The sequence below is a fragment of the Lepeophtheirus salmonis genome, chromosome 6, assembly GCF_016086655.4.
Source record: "Lepeophtheirus salmonis chromosome 6, UVic_Lsal_1.4, whole genome shotgun sequence".
NCBI lineage: Eukaryota > Metazoa > Arthropoda > Copepoda > Siphonostomatoida > Caligidae > Lepeophtheirus > Lepeophtheirus salmonis.
The window spans coordinates 32,411,837-32,432,251 of NC_052136.2; the positions used below are offsets into that span (position 1 = coordinate 32,411,837).

At 30.1% G+C, this 20,415-nt stretch overlaps 2 protein-coding genes across 2 annotated transcripts in view; one reads left to right on the forward strand and one right to left on the reverse strand.

Moving 5' to 3' along the window:
• Positions 1-4,091: 4,091 nt before the first annotated feature.
• Positions 4,092-20,415, forward strand: part of LOC121119596 (urea transporter 2) — a 53,191-nt gene continuing 36,867 nt past the window's right edge. Inside the window, exon 1 of the mRNA XM_071889348.1 lies at positions 4,092-4,219. The gene's annotated coding sequence lies outside the window, so the exon portion shown is untranslated. The remainder of the gene's footprint in view (positions 4,220-20,415) is intronic.
• On the reverse strand, positions 16,622-18,551 carry LOC121120020 (uncharacterized). Its single transcript, XM_040714869.2, has one exon. The coding sequence runs from the start codon at positions 18,547-18,549 to the stop codon at positions 17,107-17,109; it is 1,443 nt and encodes a 480-aa protein (XP_040570803.1). The 5' UTR covers positions 18,550-18,551; the 3' UTR covers positions 16,622-17,106.

Consider the following 20,415-nt stretch of genomic DNA (forward strand, 5'->3'; position numbering starts at 1 on the left):
CTATGAAATAGCAAAAATATAGGAGAAAAATATACATAGGAGTGCAAATACTGTTTGAATATTTATCTCTTTGCTAGATAAAATTCAAAATACAACGTACGCTGTTGTGCGCTGGGGAATCCTTCATTATTTGGCAATCCTTAAGATGAAGGATCTCCAACTCTAAATCCTTCGTTTACCTCAACATTCAAGAGTTATCATTTGTATTCCGATAGATGATATTGTCTATTGATGCCTTTTACATTCTTTGGTTTCATGTATGAATAATAATTATTAATTAGAACAAAACTGTCTCTTTTAGACATCTTTGTATTACCGTTCTAAAAAATCCAAATTATCCTCTTTGTTGAGAAAGACTTCATTCACTTACTTGGAAGATTCATGTTCGATTTGGTTCGACTAATAATAAGCAAAGAAGTCAAAGGACTACCTCGCGCCTCAATAACCCTGATTTTAAAATACAAAACCCTGAGCTCCTACATGATTAAGAAACTAATAAATTACAATTTACCACTCCGTTATTGCTAAATTCAGTTTCTCATTGATTCAGTGATTAAAGATTGTTTTCATATTGTCTAATTTATCGTTTTATTAATCAATTAATTTAATATTATAATTTACAATTCATTTATGAATTAATTTGAGTTCTTAATTGATTAATTAGTCCTAATATATCGCCTTGATTGGGTAATAAACGATTGGGAATTGTGGAGCAAAATATTGGTTAAAAATTCTTCTGCTGTCTTTTCATATTTTTCCTTCCATAAAAGATATTCATCCAAAAAAACTTCAAGAATAAAAATTCCCTGATTGACAATGTTTCAAGTGGAATAGTTTCGTTTATCCAGTTAAACTTAAAGGTTGTATGAGCACCTGTTAGGGGATCCATAAAAATTATTTATGCTTGAAAACGAAATGTTGATAGTTTCCCAAGGTGATGAGTTGGAATGAAGCGACTGGAACTCTGAGAGCTGCCATACGATACTTGGACGGTTCTAATTCAGAGAGAGATTTAACCGTCAATCAAATATGTATTGGAGGTATCATTGGGATAAATGACATTATCTTGCCGAAGTGGAACCGTTATATTCCTTCTCGAGACGGAGTTGGCGATCCCTTTTATTAATTATTAATATGATTGATGTGAGGCGTGAGGGAGTCGAATGTACCGTACGTCTGTTTCTCCTTTTCTTCTTCCTAATCAACAGCTATATTGAATGATTTTCTCTTTGGTAGCTATATATTTGACTATTTAGTGAGCTATTTGTTATTTTATTCAATTTAAAACACTGTCCAATAATATGAATTTGTCAATTATTTTGTTCATATTATCACAGCGGTTATTTCGCTTATAAATTGACAAAATCCATAAATAAAATACTAATGTCGATACTCCTATGAACTCCAACATGGAAGTTTTGTTCTAATACATATAACCAAATGGAGAGGAAATATCTTCATATTATCGCATACCATAAAATAAAAAAGTGTTTTATTTTAACTACAAATAATTAGAACCTTCAACTTTAAACTTTTGTTTCTCAAAAACTATTCCATCAATCGATTTCAAATTTAAAGGATTGTTTAGAAATGTGTGATGATTACATAACAATTCCCCATTTTATTGCAGTAACAAAGCATGTGTGCTGTTTAATATATTAGTTTGTAATCAAGGCTTCAGAGAGTGGTGCCGTGTTGCAGGGAAATAATAAAACTCCTAAAAGTATGTGGAATATAAATCAGAGACTCTGACTCGTCTAAGAATAGCTTTTATTTAGACTTAGAATCACATGAAATTTAACAATCTTTAATTGAAAATTAAAATAATATGTCTTACCTTATTTAATTTGATTAATTGACAATATGGATTTTACATCTTTATATTCGTAGATATAATGATATTGGCAGTTCAATATACTTAGAATTTCATCAAAATTAAGCAAATATCAATGCTGGATAAATAAAATTCTATTTGATAATTATAATTACTTATGCAAGTGATCCTAAACTTGTCTATCGATTCTAAACAATAACTTTTGACATTTGAAATAATGTTTGTAATTAGTAGGGTGTTACAAAATGCTGATGCACGGTTGTAAAAAAACTTGCAAGAGGCATGCACAAAAGTCTACAAGTATTTCGGGGATTCCTATAGAATTGCTGAATTTTCAGTACTTAAATGGGAGAAATCTATTTAACATCATTTATATTTCATGTAGATAAATTATTAATCATTCATCCAGTTTAAATTTCTTTAAATATTTTGCTTCGTTTAATCCCAGCATTCCCTGAAAAATAAGTCATGTTAAGATAATCTTCAAAATCACAAATGAAGGATATAAAAAAAAGTATCATGAACGTTAAAACTAGAATCTTGTAAAGTTTTTTATCAATCTATTGATGCAAATAATATAATTTTAACACGACATTAGCACCTTCAAACATAATTACTGCGCAATATGAAAGTACTTTTATCGTATTTTTATGTTTTTTCTTCAATTGCCTGTATTTAAAAGTAATATATTTTGTGCAATACTGTATTCTGTAATTTCTAGAAATTTTTCTCAATTTTCTTTAGGGTTTAAGGTAGTTGTTTTATTTTATTCAAATATCTTATTAAATCATGGATGTTGGTGTAGCTTATAAAATAAATAGAAGGAAAAAAAAAGGATGACATTTCTGAGTATAAATAGGTCATAACGTCCTTAACATTGAAGCTAGAGACATGGTTTTGGTTTCAAAATATCTTTATTACCATTATATATTAAATAAAACAGGTTAAGAGGAAAAATTTTTTTAAACATACCTATACGGACCTAGTAAGGCGGTGATTTTGATATTGTTGTATTTATGCTATTGCTACATAATGCCCTTTGTTAACATATTTTATAATACATGGAATATAGAATCTATTCCAATATCTCATGTTTTTAAATAATAGTTATTAACAGAACTAAGGACACTTGTTCTATAAATAATATACATACAGTGTGTTTGACAGACTTTTATTAACTATTTCGGATTCATAAATGTATGAGCTTGAATACATTTACAGGTTTCTTTTGCTTCTGTTTGTGAGATGCCATGGAGTAACTTGATATTGCATTTTGCCCTTCAGAGATTATTAATTGTAGGTACATATTTTGAAATTTTATATCTAAGGAAATCAATTAACTAATTTTATAACTCTGTTTAGGCATCAGAAATTTAATATGGATACTTTATAGAAGGAAATAACTTATCATATAAAATGAGGATCTTAGATTGAATTTGTTTTTATTTGAATAATATATTATTTTGGATTAGTGAAGTTGTTACATGGATATTTTGAAACTTAGTATTTTGTGATAATGATTACAAAACTCCGTAGAAACTAAATTTACTAAATATTAATCCATGAATTAGTATTCTTAATATAATTTTAATAAAAAAAGTAAAAATTATAGAAAATGAATAGAATCAACATATAAACTTTTAAATTTTCTTTGAGTATTAAGTACCTAAATCCTCTGTCTCTCTCTTCGTTTTACATTAATTTCAAATGACACTCTGATCTGCAGGATGAGTATTGCAATATTATCACTATAATATAAATTATGGGATGGAAGAGTCCCTTTTAATTTTTAAAAATATAATTATTAGTAGTACCATATGTCTCCTTCTTGCCTTCTCATCGCGCTCATACACAAATCCCATCTCTAACTACTATTAGTGCGACCTCTATGAATGATTTATTAACAAGGAGAATTCTGCAAGGAGAAGATAAAGCTGCGTTCGTGATGAGGAATATGACAGAAAATGATAAATCCATTTTTAGTATAATAAAAAGCGACATCTTACGTGGGAGAAGTATATTGTTACTACTAGGAACATTTTCATGCTAACAATGATGTTTTGGCACATTATTTTAAAGCTTTAGCCATGGTATTGGTCTCTATCAACCGCGAAAAAGGAGGGCTTACTGTAATAATATATATGTATACATAATATATTTTGCAAGTGCTTTTTATCACGGAATGAGGCATCCTTCTCTCGGTACAGAGTTGATACTTTATAGAGTAAAATAAACACACATCATATATTATTTGTAAATATAGAAACTGAGCTTACAAATAATACATTAAGTAGTAAATTGTAAATGAAGCAACAGTTTTGATTCAAGCATCGTGACGTTCGTGTTGTATTTGGATTTAAGGAAGACGGAATATTTTATTCAATAGTAAGTAATGAATCCTTTTTTTTTTGTAGACCTTCTTCCTATTATTTAATGATTAAATATTTATCTAAATCATTATTCAATTATGGACTTGTATAAAATGTGTTTATGTTTTGATCTTTCTCCATCAAAACTACAACTACAGATCTCAGAATTGATTCTAGCACACATTGCGGAGTACCCTTTTACCAAACGGAAACTTTGCCGAATGAACATTTTGCCGAACTGAGACTTTGACGAAAATGATCTACTAGAATACTCCAATACCAAACATATCTTGATAATTATAAAGTCAGAAACAACTTCGGCATAAAAGAGTGTCAATGGGAACTTCATCAGATATATAAAAATTCCAACACATTCGATATTTACGATTGATTCATTCGTATTCTCCATTGAATCTCAATTATTGCTTGATTTATTGACTTCTTCTCTTCTTAAAGTATTTTTTATCGATCTAATTTATGTGACGTCATGATCTTTGTTCTAATAGTGGTTTGAGCCAACTATTAAAACATCCTTAAAAAGAAATGAATCAACACTTAATCATTACAATTTGTGGCAAATAATTAAATATTTTATGTTTTAAAATTAATCATCTAATATATTTATTATAATTTTTTTCGACAAAATATCATTAGGCAAAGTTGCTTTCAACAATGAGATTTTCGGCAAAATCAGAAACTCAGAATTCGCTACTAAAAAATTACAAGGTGTAGTTAACAGGGTTGTGGAGTTGGATGATTTTTTTTTTGCAACTCCGACTATGTAGAACTCCAACTCGACTTTTGTCATTAAATCGACTCCCCCTCTGACTATTTGAAATTATTGTCATATCCAGGGATTTCATATGAAGCAATATAGATTTTATTTCCAGGATACGGTAGAAGTGGATCGGGATAAAAAATATCGGGGATGGGGCTACGAAGTGTCGGATTTCGTGCCAAAATATGATACAATTAATTTATTTCATTACATACTCATGAGATCTAAATCTATTCCAAACATCAGCATGTAATAACTAATTTATTAATTCAAATATCATGCATTGAATTTAATAAAAAGACATTAATGTTGAAGCTTTATTTCAATATATTTATGACTTTTCAATCTTACAAACACGCATATCTTTTCAATTTCTAATATTGGAGATTGGTTGATTACATATTTCAGGTATTTAATGTATGTCAGTTCAAAATCAATCATACAAATACGATGCGATACGATGTAATGGAGCAGTAAATTAGTTCATCCTGAGATTTTTGGTTAAATTTTGTAGGCCTAAAAGGAAATTCACGATATGGGAACCGAATAAAACATTTCAAATTTGACTCTATTAGAATATAATGTGAAATATTATTAATACTCGCAGTCCAATGAGTTTAATTTAAATTAAATATTTAATTGAAAGTCTAAGAGAGTTAATAATTTTGGAGTTTTTTTCAATTGATAGAAATGGTTTAGTAGGTTATTTGTTACAAAAAAAAAAAATAACGTGTGGCGTACATAAACTTTTCCTTCCTAAGCAAGTCGAGTCAAGTATGAAGTCTTTGTTCACAATTTCAAGTCTTTCCAGGTCCAATTCTGGTTTATTTCAAGCTCTTTAACTCTTGCATGGTCTTTGTTTTTTATACTCCCCACTTACCTTAGGGGCCAAAATGATCCGCTCTTAAATATTTACTATAAAACGCATTATTTATTTTAAGTTCAAGTTCAATTATATTTCATAAGATTCTAACGATATAATATTAAAATATTAATTAATTATATATGAACAATACTATAAAAAGCACGATATAATTAATTCTAAGTCGCATAAAATATTTTCTATATTTATTTATAAACAATATGAAAAAAATAAATGAAAATATACAAAAAAATTTCTTCTTCCTATAAGGAGGAGTCAAGTATTTATCGATATTATTTTTTCCTTCGGATCTTGCAATTCTACCTTATCAAGAATCTTTCATAAGTTTACTTTTGGGTAACGTTCAAGTACATGGATATTGCGTTTCCAATACCCATGCTTACAGTCCAAATTGATCAATTTGGTCTCTACAAGAATATACATTTATGATAAGTTTAAAAGTATATTAATTTGATTCCATTTGGGGTTTCTTAAATATGTATTTGATTTTCCAAAATTATTTATAATATAAAATATCATCTATAATAACCGTGCCAAAATAACCCATAAGCCTATCTTTGTACAACTCATTTTCCGCAAAAACGAAGTTTTCTTTTTCTAATGTTGAGGCTTATATAGGAAAAGTTAAAAAATTTCAAGCCTGAAAAATGTCAATAAGTGGTATTTTTCGTAGGCCCATTTTGACGCGTGAGATGAACCAAGGGTTAAGTTTGTTGATTTGCGTCTTCTGGCTTTTGTCGAGTCCAGTATAAGAACTATTTTTAGATTTTGGTCTGAAAATCCTAAACCGGTCTCACACTGTTATGATTTTTTAAATAAATCTAACCCAATTTGTACAAAAAAAGTTCAATCTAGACTGATCTCATAGAAAAATTCGCATTAAATTGGTTAAATGCAACAATTTCGTCTAGTTCGGTCCCCCAAAAAATGAGACTTATTTAAAATTCCGTCTAGACCGATTTTACATATAAATTGTTATTGATATTATAAGCATTTTCAATTTATGAAAACAGTACAATGACGTCATACAAAATTTAAACAGGGTTAGCTGATATGATTTTTTCTCCCATTGTCCTTATTGAATGTGGAACTCTGAATTACAACATCTCTTGAGATTTATGATAAGTTTAAAAGTATATTAATTTGATTCCATTTATCTTCCTTTGGTTCTAACTCTTGGAGAAAAAAGAAATTCATATAAACCTGTACTAATGATTTCAAAATGATGATAGACCTCTGTAATTGTCAAATTAAAAGTATATTTAAAATTGAAATTGTTATATATTTTCTTATAATTTCTTATTGTAATATATGGATGGATAGATTCTTGATTAATCTGAGTGTTATATGTTTACAGTATAAGGGGCATCCGCAGGAATATATTTTTGGGAGAGCTTGGTTTTTGAAGTTTTTAGGAAAAAAATTATAAGATTAAATTTTTCAATAAAAAAAACTTTGAAAAATTAAATTTTTTGCAAAACAAATTTCGAAAATTAAATTTCTTCGAAAAAAATTAAAAAAAACTAGAACTATTTAAAAAAACTTATAAATTTAAATTTGGAAAAAAAAAATTGAAAAAAAAATTTTAATTATTAAATTTTTCGGAAAAAAATTCAAAAATCTACAGCTATTCACAGAAAATTAATTTTTTTGTAAAAACTTCAAAATTTAAATTTCAAACATTATAATATTTTTTGAAACAAAAATTTTATATATTAAATATTTCGAGGGAAAATTTCTAAAATCAAATGCTATCCACAGAAAATTAACGAAAAAAAATTTGAGAAATTAAACAAATTTCAAAATTTAGATTTAAAAAAAAAAAGATTCAAATATTAAATTCTGAAAAATAAATCAAATTTAAAATTTTTTTAGTAAAAAGATAATCATTAATGGAATCATTATTTGGAAAACAAAAATCCATTAAAAATAAAGGATTTATTTTTACTAGACATAACACTATTTGAAAAATGCGACTAAACTGGAGTGATCACAATTTGCAATATTTAAATAATTGTTAATATCATCTCCAGTAGTTGTTTCAACATTTTTATTTGAAAAATTACATATTTTTGTAGGTATACCTTTTCTTTAGTTTAATTGGCGACAAGTTTTTCTGCTTCCTTAATTTTACAAAAAAAGAAAACTAAAATACCATACTGTTGTAGATTAAGGGTCTCCAAACTACGGTTGTGTTCCAAATAGGATCTCTAATGTGTTCATTGGCCCAGGACATATGTTACACCTGTGATACATGAAATATGTCGTGCCGGTATGTAATAATAAAAAAACGGGAAAATTACGTGGTACCTAGGTAACTACCTAGCAAACCCTCATTGTTACTCTCCATCTTTCATGAACACACACAGTAGTTATTACTTTATACTTAGATGTTCTGTCTTCAAGAATTGGATAATAATGATAACAGCTTTAGACAATAACAAAATATGTTTAGATCGCCAACTAGAAAAAGACACTCCCATTACTCGTTATTCGTTGAATTTTGCTATCATAAAAAATTGTCAAAATTCCCCCAAAAAAATCATACGCTCCTCATCACGTCACCATTATATACATAATTTGGTCCCACCCCTCTAAAATAGATACAAACCCCGGTGATTGCCATTCCACTTCACTCAATGCTAAAAAACTCGAACTCGACCCAACTCAAGAATCGTCTGACTCGAATTCAACTCTAATATGTTTAAATTAATTTCATGACTTTGTCTAATTTACATTTTATTATTTTTTTATTTTATTGAATAACACATATTATGTACACATGTTCAATTTTTTTTAAATGTCATTTAATGAGTAAGAACATAACATTTTGAGATCAATACAACACTTGTGTAAATATGTAACTAATGAGTAAGATGCCTTAACATTAGTTAGCGGTGTAAACGTATAAGTATATTAGCCCATTGACATCTAGCGTGATCATATGGATACGGCAATTCTCTTTACACTCAAAATAAATCACATAAAATTTAAAAATTACCTTATTTATTTGAATATAATAAGTACTATCATATTTATATTCTTCAAAGAGGATCTGTAATTCATTTCAATACTTTATAATGATATCTTTTATCTTTAATATCGATTTTCCTTAATTCATATTTTTGTAAATATATAAAATGCCTTCAGGCATTGTGCATGTATTGTGTGCGATGTAAAATCGTGCACTTGGCTTTAAATCAATCTCGATTACTTTAGGGGGAATATTTTAAAGTACTTGGTTGCAATATTAAAAGTAGAGATTATTCCAGTTAATAAACAATAAACCATTCAAAAATCAAGAGTTGTCACTATCGATGCGAAAAAATAAAGGGTATTTGATTTGCTCCACGCCTATGTGAGTGTCGAGTAGATAGAGGAGGTTCACAGAGCAATCACCAGAGTTCGGCCAAGTCGATGAGGCAGCATGCATAGGCTATCAATGTTAGTGATTGTGAGGAGGTATGTGAAGGATTTGGAGAAGACCTCTTATGTACGACAAGATCGGCAACTGCTTTTAACACCAATTAAACCCAACAGGGTGGAGAGGCCAGAAATAGTTAACTTGGTTATAACATCATGGATCAACAGGCAACTCTCTTCGACTATGCCATTTATAAAGTAGTTGAGAAAAGAGCTTATGCTACTCCTTACCGAAATTTGGATGACTTCAAGGCCTACATCGAGCAGTAGTGGGTGGTGATATCCGTTGTCTTCATGAAGAAGTCCTGCAGTGCCTTTTAGGCTAGGTTTTAGGTAATGGTAGCAGTCAAAGGAAATAATTTTGAAAAATAGAAAGGTATGTCGATAGAGATAGAGCCTAAATGTGCTACTCTTTTTAATTCTTGAATAAACTTGAGGATTTGTTACGGAGTAATAGTTGTAAGTCCTTGTTGGACTCATTTACAGTCAATTTACAACTATCGTGATCATATAACCACGGCAATTCTCTTTAAACTTAATTCAATTTCACATAAAAAATATCTTATTTACTTGAAAAAAAAAAAGGTAATATCAAATTTTATACTATTCAAAGAGTATATAATTAATTTCATTACTTTATAATAATATATGTCGTCATTAATGACATCATTTACCTAATCTTTTTTTCAAATATAGAAAAAGCCTTAAGGTGAGTTACCACATCTATTTTGCGTGTTCATGTATATGTGAATATATAGGATGCTGATTTTAAATCTGGAACAATTTTAGACTTCAATATTTTGGCAACCCTAGGGTTATAAAAGTTTTCTCATCAGATTTAGCCACAAAAATGTATTGAACAAACTACAAAATCCTTCATATCTTATTTTTAAAAAGATCCGGCGTCATGTTAGAATTTTAAATCAGTTTAGTTTGTCCAAATCGGGTAATTCGAACAGAATTTACTTAAAAACACCACCATATTTTTAAGTAATTTATACGTTTTAAAAATGGTAAATGTGGCCTCCTAGCTCATTGGGTCTATATCATTTGGACTACTATGTGATAACACTGGTGAATCCTTGTGACCAACATGGACAATGAGTTCCTCAGCAAGGCATGTGGCAGGTTCAGGGCCAGGTTGTAGGCTGTGGGTGAAGACAGGGGGGATTGACTTCACTATGGACGACGTCATGTAAGAGAAAAAGATTTGTCTATTGCTGAATTAATGATGAGAAACAAATTTTAAAGTCATTATCCTTAAATTTTACAGATAATTACATTAACTCTTGTTTATTAATTCATGGAGCTCTTTCAATGGTTAATTAAAGGAAGTCTCTGTGAAAGCAACTGTTTTTTTTTCTTTTTTTCAACCAATCAATTCCCCTCATATGTGAATAAAAATTATACGAGATTGTTTCAGGTCTCTAGAATTTCATGATTATATGTATATACACACGTATACCCACGATAGATGTGGTAAACCGCATCTTATCTAGACTATAGGTTGAATATCTAATACAAACCTAGACCAAATTAACTAAAATTCATTTGGAATAATCTTCTATTATGGTATTTAGTATGTAAATCTTTTCTTACGTTAGTTGATAATTTTATAATTCTTTCTTCTTAATTCTTTTTTATATACTTGGACAAATGTAAAATGTTGAGAAAAAATAAAGTCTATAACTTTAAATAATCTTAATAACATGAGTTTTGGTGTTAGAACAAAATATAATCTGTTATTTCTTTTAATAAAAACAATTAATTTTAATTTTTGATGAGCATTTTAATTAAATATTAATTATTTTATGGAATTTTAGGAATCAAATTAGTAGAACACATCAGTTTTGACGAAGTTGCGTGTATTACATAACAGTAGCTACAATATTTTATTGCTTCGCAATGAAAAAAAAAAAAAAAAATCCAAGCAATCACACGGATAAAAAAAGGAACGACTTTTAAACAAACCAGTCAATTAAATTTACCAAACCTAAATGAAATATTTCTAAATAAACGGATAAATCCTAAATAATGCATTATCAAGATATATAAGGAATTACATTTAATCTTACTGAATGTTTCAGAAGGATATTACAAAGTATTGGCGATAAATTTTATATTCAAAGAAATATAAAAAAACCTTTATTTGATAAAATTCAAATTAATTTTCATCTATTAATTCAAGGCAATGATATTGACCCTTTCAAATGGAATCTATCAATTTATTGGATTAAGCAGTATAAATTTTCATAGAAATTAACAAATATTTGTCGAGAGATTTGCCATTGTAGCCCAAATTAAATTTTAAGAAACATCGTCCCAGCATGTTTTTGTGTGGACTGGCCACATTTGTATTTCATAATGTAAGTGGAGTCACACCGTGATAAATAATAAAAAAGGATTGATTGGAACTAAATTACATAGAAAGACTTGTATTCTTGATTTGTCACGTGTGACACGGATTGATTAAAATATCCTCCATCTAATTACTAAATACTTGTATGTGTTCCAAATTTTCATATTAGGAGGAAATGTTCTAAAGTATTTTGTTTTCTGATGGCGTATAATACATACTAAGATATAAAAACAATTTTAAAGGCACGCAACCTATTAATAACTAAATAAATTATCAATTGATTTAAGGAAATGGTTCCTCTCTAAAGTTGTATCTTTAATTAAACAATTAATCTAATATGGCGGAAAATAATTATGTACCTTAGGATTTGATCAGTTGGTAATATACAATTACATTTTTCATCAATCTTTCCCACAACGCTACCTAACTTACATACAAATGCAAATTGTATTTTCTTATCAACTGTCGTGTTTCTGCTTCTTTTCAAAATTATCAGTGTTCTGCACACTTGTCAAGAAGCTGTGAACCATTCCCAACAATTATAATGATCCAATTACTAACTTGTTGGGCTTATTTCCTAATCAGTCTACCCCCCCCCCCCTTCATTATTCTTTTTTTATCGGTCAGATCTATTTTAATATTCAACGGTCCAAAAAACTGATACGTCAGGTCTTAAGTCCTACGGTCCTAGCTATCTTTGAGTAGTTATTCTTTACTTACAAACAAAGGTATAAATATTAAAGCTGTTGTTCATATAATATATAATATTAAATAATAATCTATCCCTAATAATATTTAGAGCGAGAAAGCTATAATTAGTATTCACTCATAGACTAATCTAAAAATGAAGGAAATAATAAATGATAGGTAGAAGGTATAATAGTAAGTTCTAGTCACGCAACCCTTACTTCAAACTTAAGGTATTTTGTCTCTTGAAGTAGATTATTTTGAGCAGCTAAAAGGATAAAGTTAGTAACTACGTCATTTCAGATGTTGTGGGGACCATAAATACCCATAAGGACAGGTCCTAGGACTGACAAATTTTATTTGGAACGGAATCTTAGGGATGTGTCTTTTTAGTCTTGTTAGACCGATCCAATACTACCAATTACCAATGGGGCAATTGTGCTGTTTACTTATATTAGTTTGTAAACAAAGCAACAGACAGTGACGTCGTCTTGTGACAAAATAGTATATAGCCCTGAATGATAATATTCATAGATAGACATAATATTATAAAGAAACCGAAAATTACCATCTTCACCCTAATAATTTGAAAAATGTTTGGAGGAAGACCACCATATTTGTCGTAATGTTTTATTGAATTAGCTATGAGCAGTTGTGAAATGAAGGAAATAAACACGAACCCCACTCCGTATCTTGCAATGACATAAGTAAGAGGGATGTAGGGCGGAAATACCCCATTGTCGATCTTGAATTCCACCCTGAGTCCAACAAGGGATTAAAATTGAAAAATAAAAACATATTCAGGTTGTAACTACAAAAATCTTTTCGTTTATAATATTATTTTCATCAAGATAATATAATTTAATTTAATTATAGCTGTATGTTACTCACATAGAGGGCGCTGTGACAACTCTTCTCAGTGGGAGCTATTTGTTTTAAACAAAAAACTACAAACTGTCACACCATCTTGTAGATTTTTTTTTTTTTGCTTATGCCCTATTGATTTTGGACCGGAGTTTTATATTTATTTTTGAAGAAAATTTAGAAATAAACAATAAATGTTCATACTTCATCTGTTATTTTTACAACAAGATGGTTGAATGGTTGATTTTGAATGATATTTTATTAAGCTGTAGACAATTCTCAATAATTATGATATTGTAACTACATATTTGAGAAAAGTTGATTAACTACCAGATGTGGGGACTTGTAGCAGAGATTTGCGATTCGACTTAGTCTTGATTCCACATAAAACTCAAGAAAACCTTAAGCAGTACGAGTCCTATATTATAATAATATACTGGAAATGATGAATCTGAGGAGTCAAAATACTCGATGAAAATATTCAAAGTATTGGACTTGTGACTAGATACACTTGAACTTGAAGTATACATACTTTTTACCTCATCCACTATCTACTAACTGATTTTGACCTGTTCATCCTTTTTCTTGTTTGAGAAAAGATTGCGAGATACAATACGCTAGAGGTAACAACCTGTTCCCATCATTATTTTAAGTAAAATGAATGAATCAAATAATTATTATAACAATTCAATGTCGTGAATGAAATAAATTTGCTTAACTTTGATAACTGGAAGTGTTGTAAACTGTTTATTTGTTTTTTTTTTTTTTTTTAAATAATTATTTTGTTTTTATTTATAAATGGAAATGTTAAATAACTATAAATAGTTCTATTCACAACCTATTTACGTGAGGCTTGGACCCATTAACACTTTTTTTGTTCCTCAGTTCCTTTTTTTTTTTAACACAACGAAGACATTAGACATTATCCTTTTTCGTCCAAATTTAGTTGGTTATGAATAAGTGATAGAGTTTTAATATCATCCTACTAAATTAGCATTCCACTTATTTAAGATTTTCCATATTTTTTTAATTTATTTTTATAAAATTTGGCTTTATATGTATTTTTTCTCTAAATCAGATCATCAAAAAATATCAGCTTTTTGTTAATATCTTTAAAAAATAAAGGAACAAGCAAATTTCGTTATATATCAGTCAAATCTTTTGGCTGTGATAAATTAAAGAACAGACAGATATGCAAAAGCCTACATATCGACTAAATACTATTGTCGTTTTTACTTAGGCAGGTAAATACTGAGTGCACATAAAAATTATAAAAAACTTTTGATAGCAATTTTAGTTCACTAAATCTGTCAATTGTCATAAAAATGTGTAATGTGTAGTATGCAGATGATATTAAAACCAAATCACGTTTTTTTCTTTAAAAAAATGTAAAATTTCAAAACTTTTGGGCGTTTGAACTACATTTTTAATCTTGCCTATCTGGAGTTTTTCCATAAAAAGTGAAACAATTGACACCCAAATCGTCAGCTGACAAGAAAATAAATATTATATTTTTGTGTTAGTTAGGTAATACCGCGATATACCGTGTGTTGGAACAGTTTTAAACCACTTTTGATTCTGCTACAAATAACTCTGCGCAACAGGTCAGAAAGGGGTTTTAATGGAAAATCTCAAAATACTGTTTTACTTACACATTATAAAGATTATTATTTATGAATTGGATTTCGACTTGCTTCAATTACAGACTCCAGACGAGGTCAGACTGCAGTACTTAATTTAGCAATGTAAGTTCAGGGCTTTGAGTTTAGTGATGTTGCTGCAGCGTACTCTACGGGCTTTGGAATTCATATTAAAAAGTCAAAAGGATTCAAGTCTAAGGACTGGGGAGGATTTTGGGTCAGAAGTTCATGTTTTCAATGTGCTTTTGGCCCTACTTCTACTTTTTCGTTAGCTAGGAAATCCAGCTTCAGCTTATATAAACAGAAAAATTGGATTAGGACTTTACAAAATCACTTAAATCATATTCATATAGTTAGTCAAGGACTTTTCTAACGCCTGGTATATAGAGAAAGTAACAAATGTTTACCCACAGCTCTATTTGTAAATGTGCAAATATGTTCCTACATTTCTAAAGGTAATGCGATATAATATTTGGTACTTTTTGATAAGATATAAGTAACACAAGCCCTACATATATGTACAGCGTACATATTTAGGCGTTTTAAATATCAAGATAACCTATTTACATTACGTAAGACCTTCATATCGTGATGTAATCCCTTGGAAACTATGCGATTATGTGTATTCACAGATGAAGGTAAAAATTGTACTTCCTTGCCAAAGGCAAATGACTTTTTCATTCTTTACTTGAATAATGTATTTGTGAATATTCAAATACGTTTAATTGCACCACTAAAATTATCCATCAGGGTGGATTCATGATACGGACTAATTAATGAACGAAATATCATCTTATCGTATTACGTAATACATTTGCTATATTCCAAAAACGTGGAGTAGCATGTATATTTGTAGTTTCAATCCAACTTAATTAAATGAATAAATCATTATAGAGAGTTTTGTTGTGACGTCAGCATTGTTGATGTCAGTCATCTTGTAGGAAGTCTAAACAATTAAATCTTTCATAAAGACATTTTCTACGTTAAGTTGAAGGAAAATGGAGAACTTCTGCCTTATATTTGAATGTTTAAATCTTTCATATATTTACCGAGTGCTAAACAGTCCTCATTTTAGATCGTCAGGAATGCATACTTTATCCAGGTGGTCACCCCTCACATATACCTATATATTCCAACCATAGATAGTATAACTAAAATAGACACGAAAGGGTAATAAAAAATTAATAGGGAAGAATGGAAAATATGAAATGGTATTATCTACCTACAATAGCATATTATTAAATCATGGCAAAATTTGTCATGGAATAGGGTCTGGTCAGGAGAAAAAATAGAACCCAAACATCCTTCACAAACTTCTCAAACATTGTAATAACTGCCAAAAGAACAGAATTGTTCAAAACAACATTCCAGTTTTCCATAAAAAAACGTCTCATTAGACTCATGACAATAAAGTTAAAATTTTGGAACAGTAAATCAGAGCACTCTCTTTAAACATGTGGTTTAAAACTATGGTCTTACTACTTATTTACGTGAGAAGATTAATAAAAAATTATAATTCCGTAGAGGACGGTATTTTCTACAGAAAATCTCTCATTTTCCATGGAAATATTTGGTTTGGGGAAATTCCAACAGGTATCTTTAGATGCGGTCTAAACTCATTAAGGAGTATCCAGAATATTCTTCACAGACTCTTTAAATAACAATAATTTCCTTTCAGGATCCTGGAATTCTATATTTTTTATCAAATGGTTCTTTTACTATAATTCAATTATTCGGGGGAGGGGAACCCCTCTTTTGATGCCCCTGATATCAGACCTGAATAACTGTGAAAGTTTTTATTACATTATTATACATTCTTATTTACAATATATTGGTAATAAGTTAACTTCTTTATTTGCAAAGGATAAGTGAAAAATTGATGTAAATAACAAAACTATTTATTATTATTATTATAATTATATAGCTTTTTCTGACTTTATAAGTAATACAGACATATTTTTAAGGATAAATGTTCATGACCAGTAAGTTGTTAGACTAATTCTGACAGTGCAAAGTGACGTAACTACAAGGGTTTCAAAAATCTACATTGCGATACTTACGCCAATTTTGTACTAGCTGCATAGCACAACATGGAAAATATAAAAGTTTTCCGCAAAATCATGGGTGTTTTTTTGGTATCAATTAGTATTAAATAGAGGGTGTTTTTTTTCATAATTTTTAAACCAATTTTCCAAAGTTTCTTCAAGAATTACAAGAAATGTGAACATTTTATTATGTATAAATGTCTATTCATAAATGAAGCTGAATTTCAATGACTATGAATGAGGAACCCAATGAAATGCAAGTTGTGACTCTTCTCAAGGCTCTTGCTCCCTTGGATATCCCCTCCAAAATTATAAAGTCGTACTTGATCCCCTTTTGATAATCGATAAAGAATAGAAGATCCAACAGAGGAATTCCCTACTTGGCCATTTGATACTTGAGCTACTGAGACTCCATTAACTTGGATTTGTACGGAAAAGGGAGATCCAGTAATAGGAAGTCCGTGCAATGAGAGAAGATATGTTCCAGTTAAGGGAACGTTAAATGTACCATCTTTCAGGTTAAAATACTTTCTTGTATTGACATTAGCGTGAGTAAAGTTAATGTAGCGAAAATCATCTGTAAATGTATCTCTGAGTGTAACATCAAAAGCTACAAAATTTCTTAGATCTCCAAGAACACCGTGTTTTCGTTCAAATCCAATTTCCCGAGGGATTTTCTTTAAATCACAAAAAACTAGCTCGGGTAAATCAGTTTCCTTGACGATATAGTATCCTGAATGAGTTTGTCCACGTAGCCATAGATCCTCACATGAAATCGGCGTCCATGTAGATAAACTCCTTTGACCTATACATTCGAGGGGTCCAATCTTGAATTCTAGCGAGGAATTTGGTTCATGTGTACCACCAAAGTTTACTTTCAGTATAGGTAATTCCTTTAAATTTGTTAAAATCCCTTTGTCCTCCCTCATAGATCCTTGTGGGCCATCACAGCTGCATAGTTCGTTTTTAGGTTCACAATTAGGGCCTCGATTGCAGGGGCAGGCTTTGTTGAGAGTGGATCCATTTCCAGACCAGTACGAATGGATTTGGTTATTAATATCCGTCCACCAGGCCAAGGTAGTGGTTTGATTGAATAATTTGGAATTTTGGCACTGAAATGATATTCTCTGCTCACAGCTTTCAGAGAGAGCAATAATATTTTTGATGTATTTTATGGGAGCAGAGTATCGCAATGTTTGGCCGAAGCATCCTGCTTCCTGGCAATTGCCAACAGCCGTGTCTTTTACATCATGCTCTATTACTGTCGTTCCTCTATTACAACTCATCTCGATGGGTTTAAGACCACCAAAGCCATCTGGATCGATGTAATATTTTCCAGATGTTGCCATTCCTCCTGTAGAATAGACCTCTGCACAAGTTCTTAAAGCGTTAATAGGGCTTGAAGCAATATAATTCCCATTATTCGAAATTGATCTTTGATTGAGCCGGTCCACAGTTTCCAGCTTGGATATTCTTTTAATGGCTTTGGTCAGTGAGTCTTTTACGAAAATCATTTCAGATTCGATCCTCTTGATTTCGGATTCATACTTTCCAAATAGATTCAATAGTATGTTCTTGATTGAAGATAGTTCCTCCTGAATTTCGAAGGAGTAAGACGAAACATTGAGAATGCATATAATTGTTAACAAAACAGCTTGATACTTCATTTTGTACTAGGTTTAATTTGAAAAAAAAATAAAAATGTTTAAATATATTAAGTGTAAACAAACAGTTTTCCTTTGAAATCCCAAGTCTTTTTTTATTTTATTTTCTGTTGTGTTTTACTTGATATGATCTTTTCCCTTAATAAAAAAACAAAAAAAACAACATACGGATACTGAGTAGTAAAAATAAAAACAAATTCTTACATTTGCTCTATGAAAAACCCATAAAATTTAAATAATATTATGGGCAAATATGAGGAGTAATACAAATCAAAACTTCACAACCCAATAAATTAACAATATTATACAAACATCAATTCATTTTTTTATATAAATACTTGAGCCTGGTGTTAAACACGCTTAACTAGCGGTTATAAAAATATATAATAATCACAAACTTTAACTAGGGTTTCAAGGTTACAGATTTTTTGGTGATGGATCGGTCCCTGGACTGTATTCTTAAATACAGGGTGTCTAGAAAAAAATTCCGGTTTTTAAAAATTTAATAAATTAGTCGGTAACTTTTTAATAAATCAAATATTTATTAATTTCAATGATAAAGTATATAGATCATGAAATTAAAACTCAAAACTTGAGCTCTAACGTGTTCTTCGAGACAAGGGCGAAAACTCCTACACGCCCAACTGATTTATTCCGCTTTCATTTCGGTCCAATCCAGGGTTTAGAGTACTAGAGTGCATTGAAAATTGAATAGTGGACGTCACAAGACTTCCTCTAGAGGAGAACCCAAAAAATGTAGAGGATTTAGGTCTGGTGAGGGGGCCACATATACTTTGTTCAGAGCATAACTATTGAGATATTTTGGAGGTGTGACAAGAGCACAATCTTGTACCTCGGGCACCTGGAAGAAGGCATTGGAGTTAATTTCTTGGCCTTTCACAGGAAAAAAGTAGAGCGGTATGATATTACTATCTAATGAGATGCCACCCAAAACCATAACTGAGGCTGCAAAATTAATTTGGGTGACTCCTTCCACTTCGTCAATTCCCAACAATCCGGCGTTCCGGGCATTCCCTTCAATCATTCTGACGATTTCTAGCTTCGACATCTTTAAAGTAACCGCCACATCCCATACCTCTTTTAAAAGCTTGAAATCTAGGAACTCCAATGACGTCAATGGGTTAAAAGAGTATAAACTATTTTAGGCGTAAAAAGGTAATTACTTAACCGGATTTTTCCCCCTAGCCAACATGTTATTCTCTTCCGAACCTTTCATAGTTTTTTCTAATTGATCAAATCTATTTTACCCATTAAATAGTGCTATGCCCGTTTTGTTGGTCCTCCAGTCCTCACAGTGTTACCTCACAAACACAAAAATATAAACTGTTTTTTATGGTTAAATGTTGATGTTTGTAATTGATTTCTCCTAATCATTGTTCTGAACGTTGATTGGTTGAATTTTAAGCTGTGAATAATTCCCAACAATGATTTAATATTGATTCCATATTTGGAAAGAATTAGCTAAATACAAAATGATTTTCAATGCCTCCTTTTTGTTTCTTTTTAGAGGAGACGTTGCTTGATACAATAAAGGTAATGATTATAATTAGACTGTAGAAAGGAATGAATTATACATATATAACATTGAGTTTTACTTATATTATTCGAACTCATTGGCTGAATAGACGTAAAATTACTCAAGACCTTATTATGAATTATCATATTGATGAAACTTCGACAGCTGAATTGACGTAGAACTAAAAGCCTTATAAAGATCGTTCCTATGACTAAAAAAAATAATCAGGACTGGATGGAGATGACTGCAGTTTGTAATGTTTTTGAAGATTGATCAAACACTATTAGCTAAGTACCAACTGATTTTTGGTCTTTTTTCAGTTTCTTTTTAAT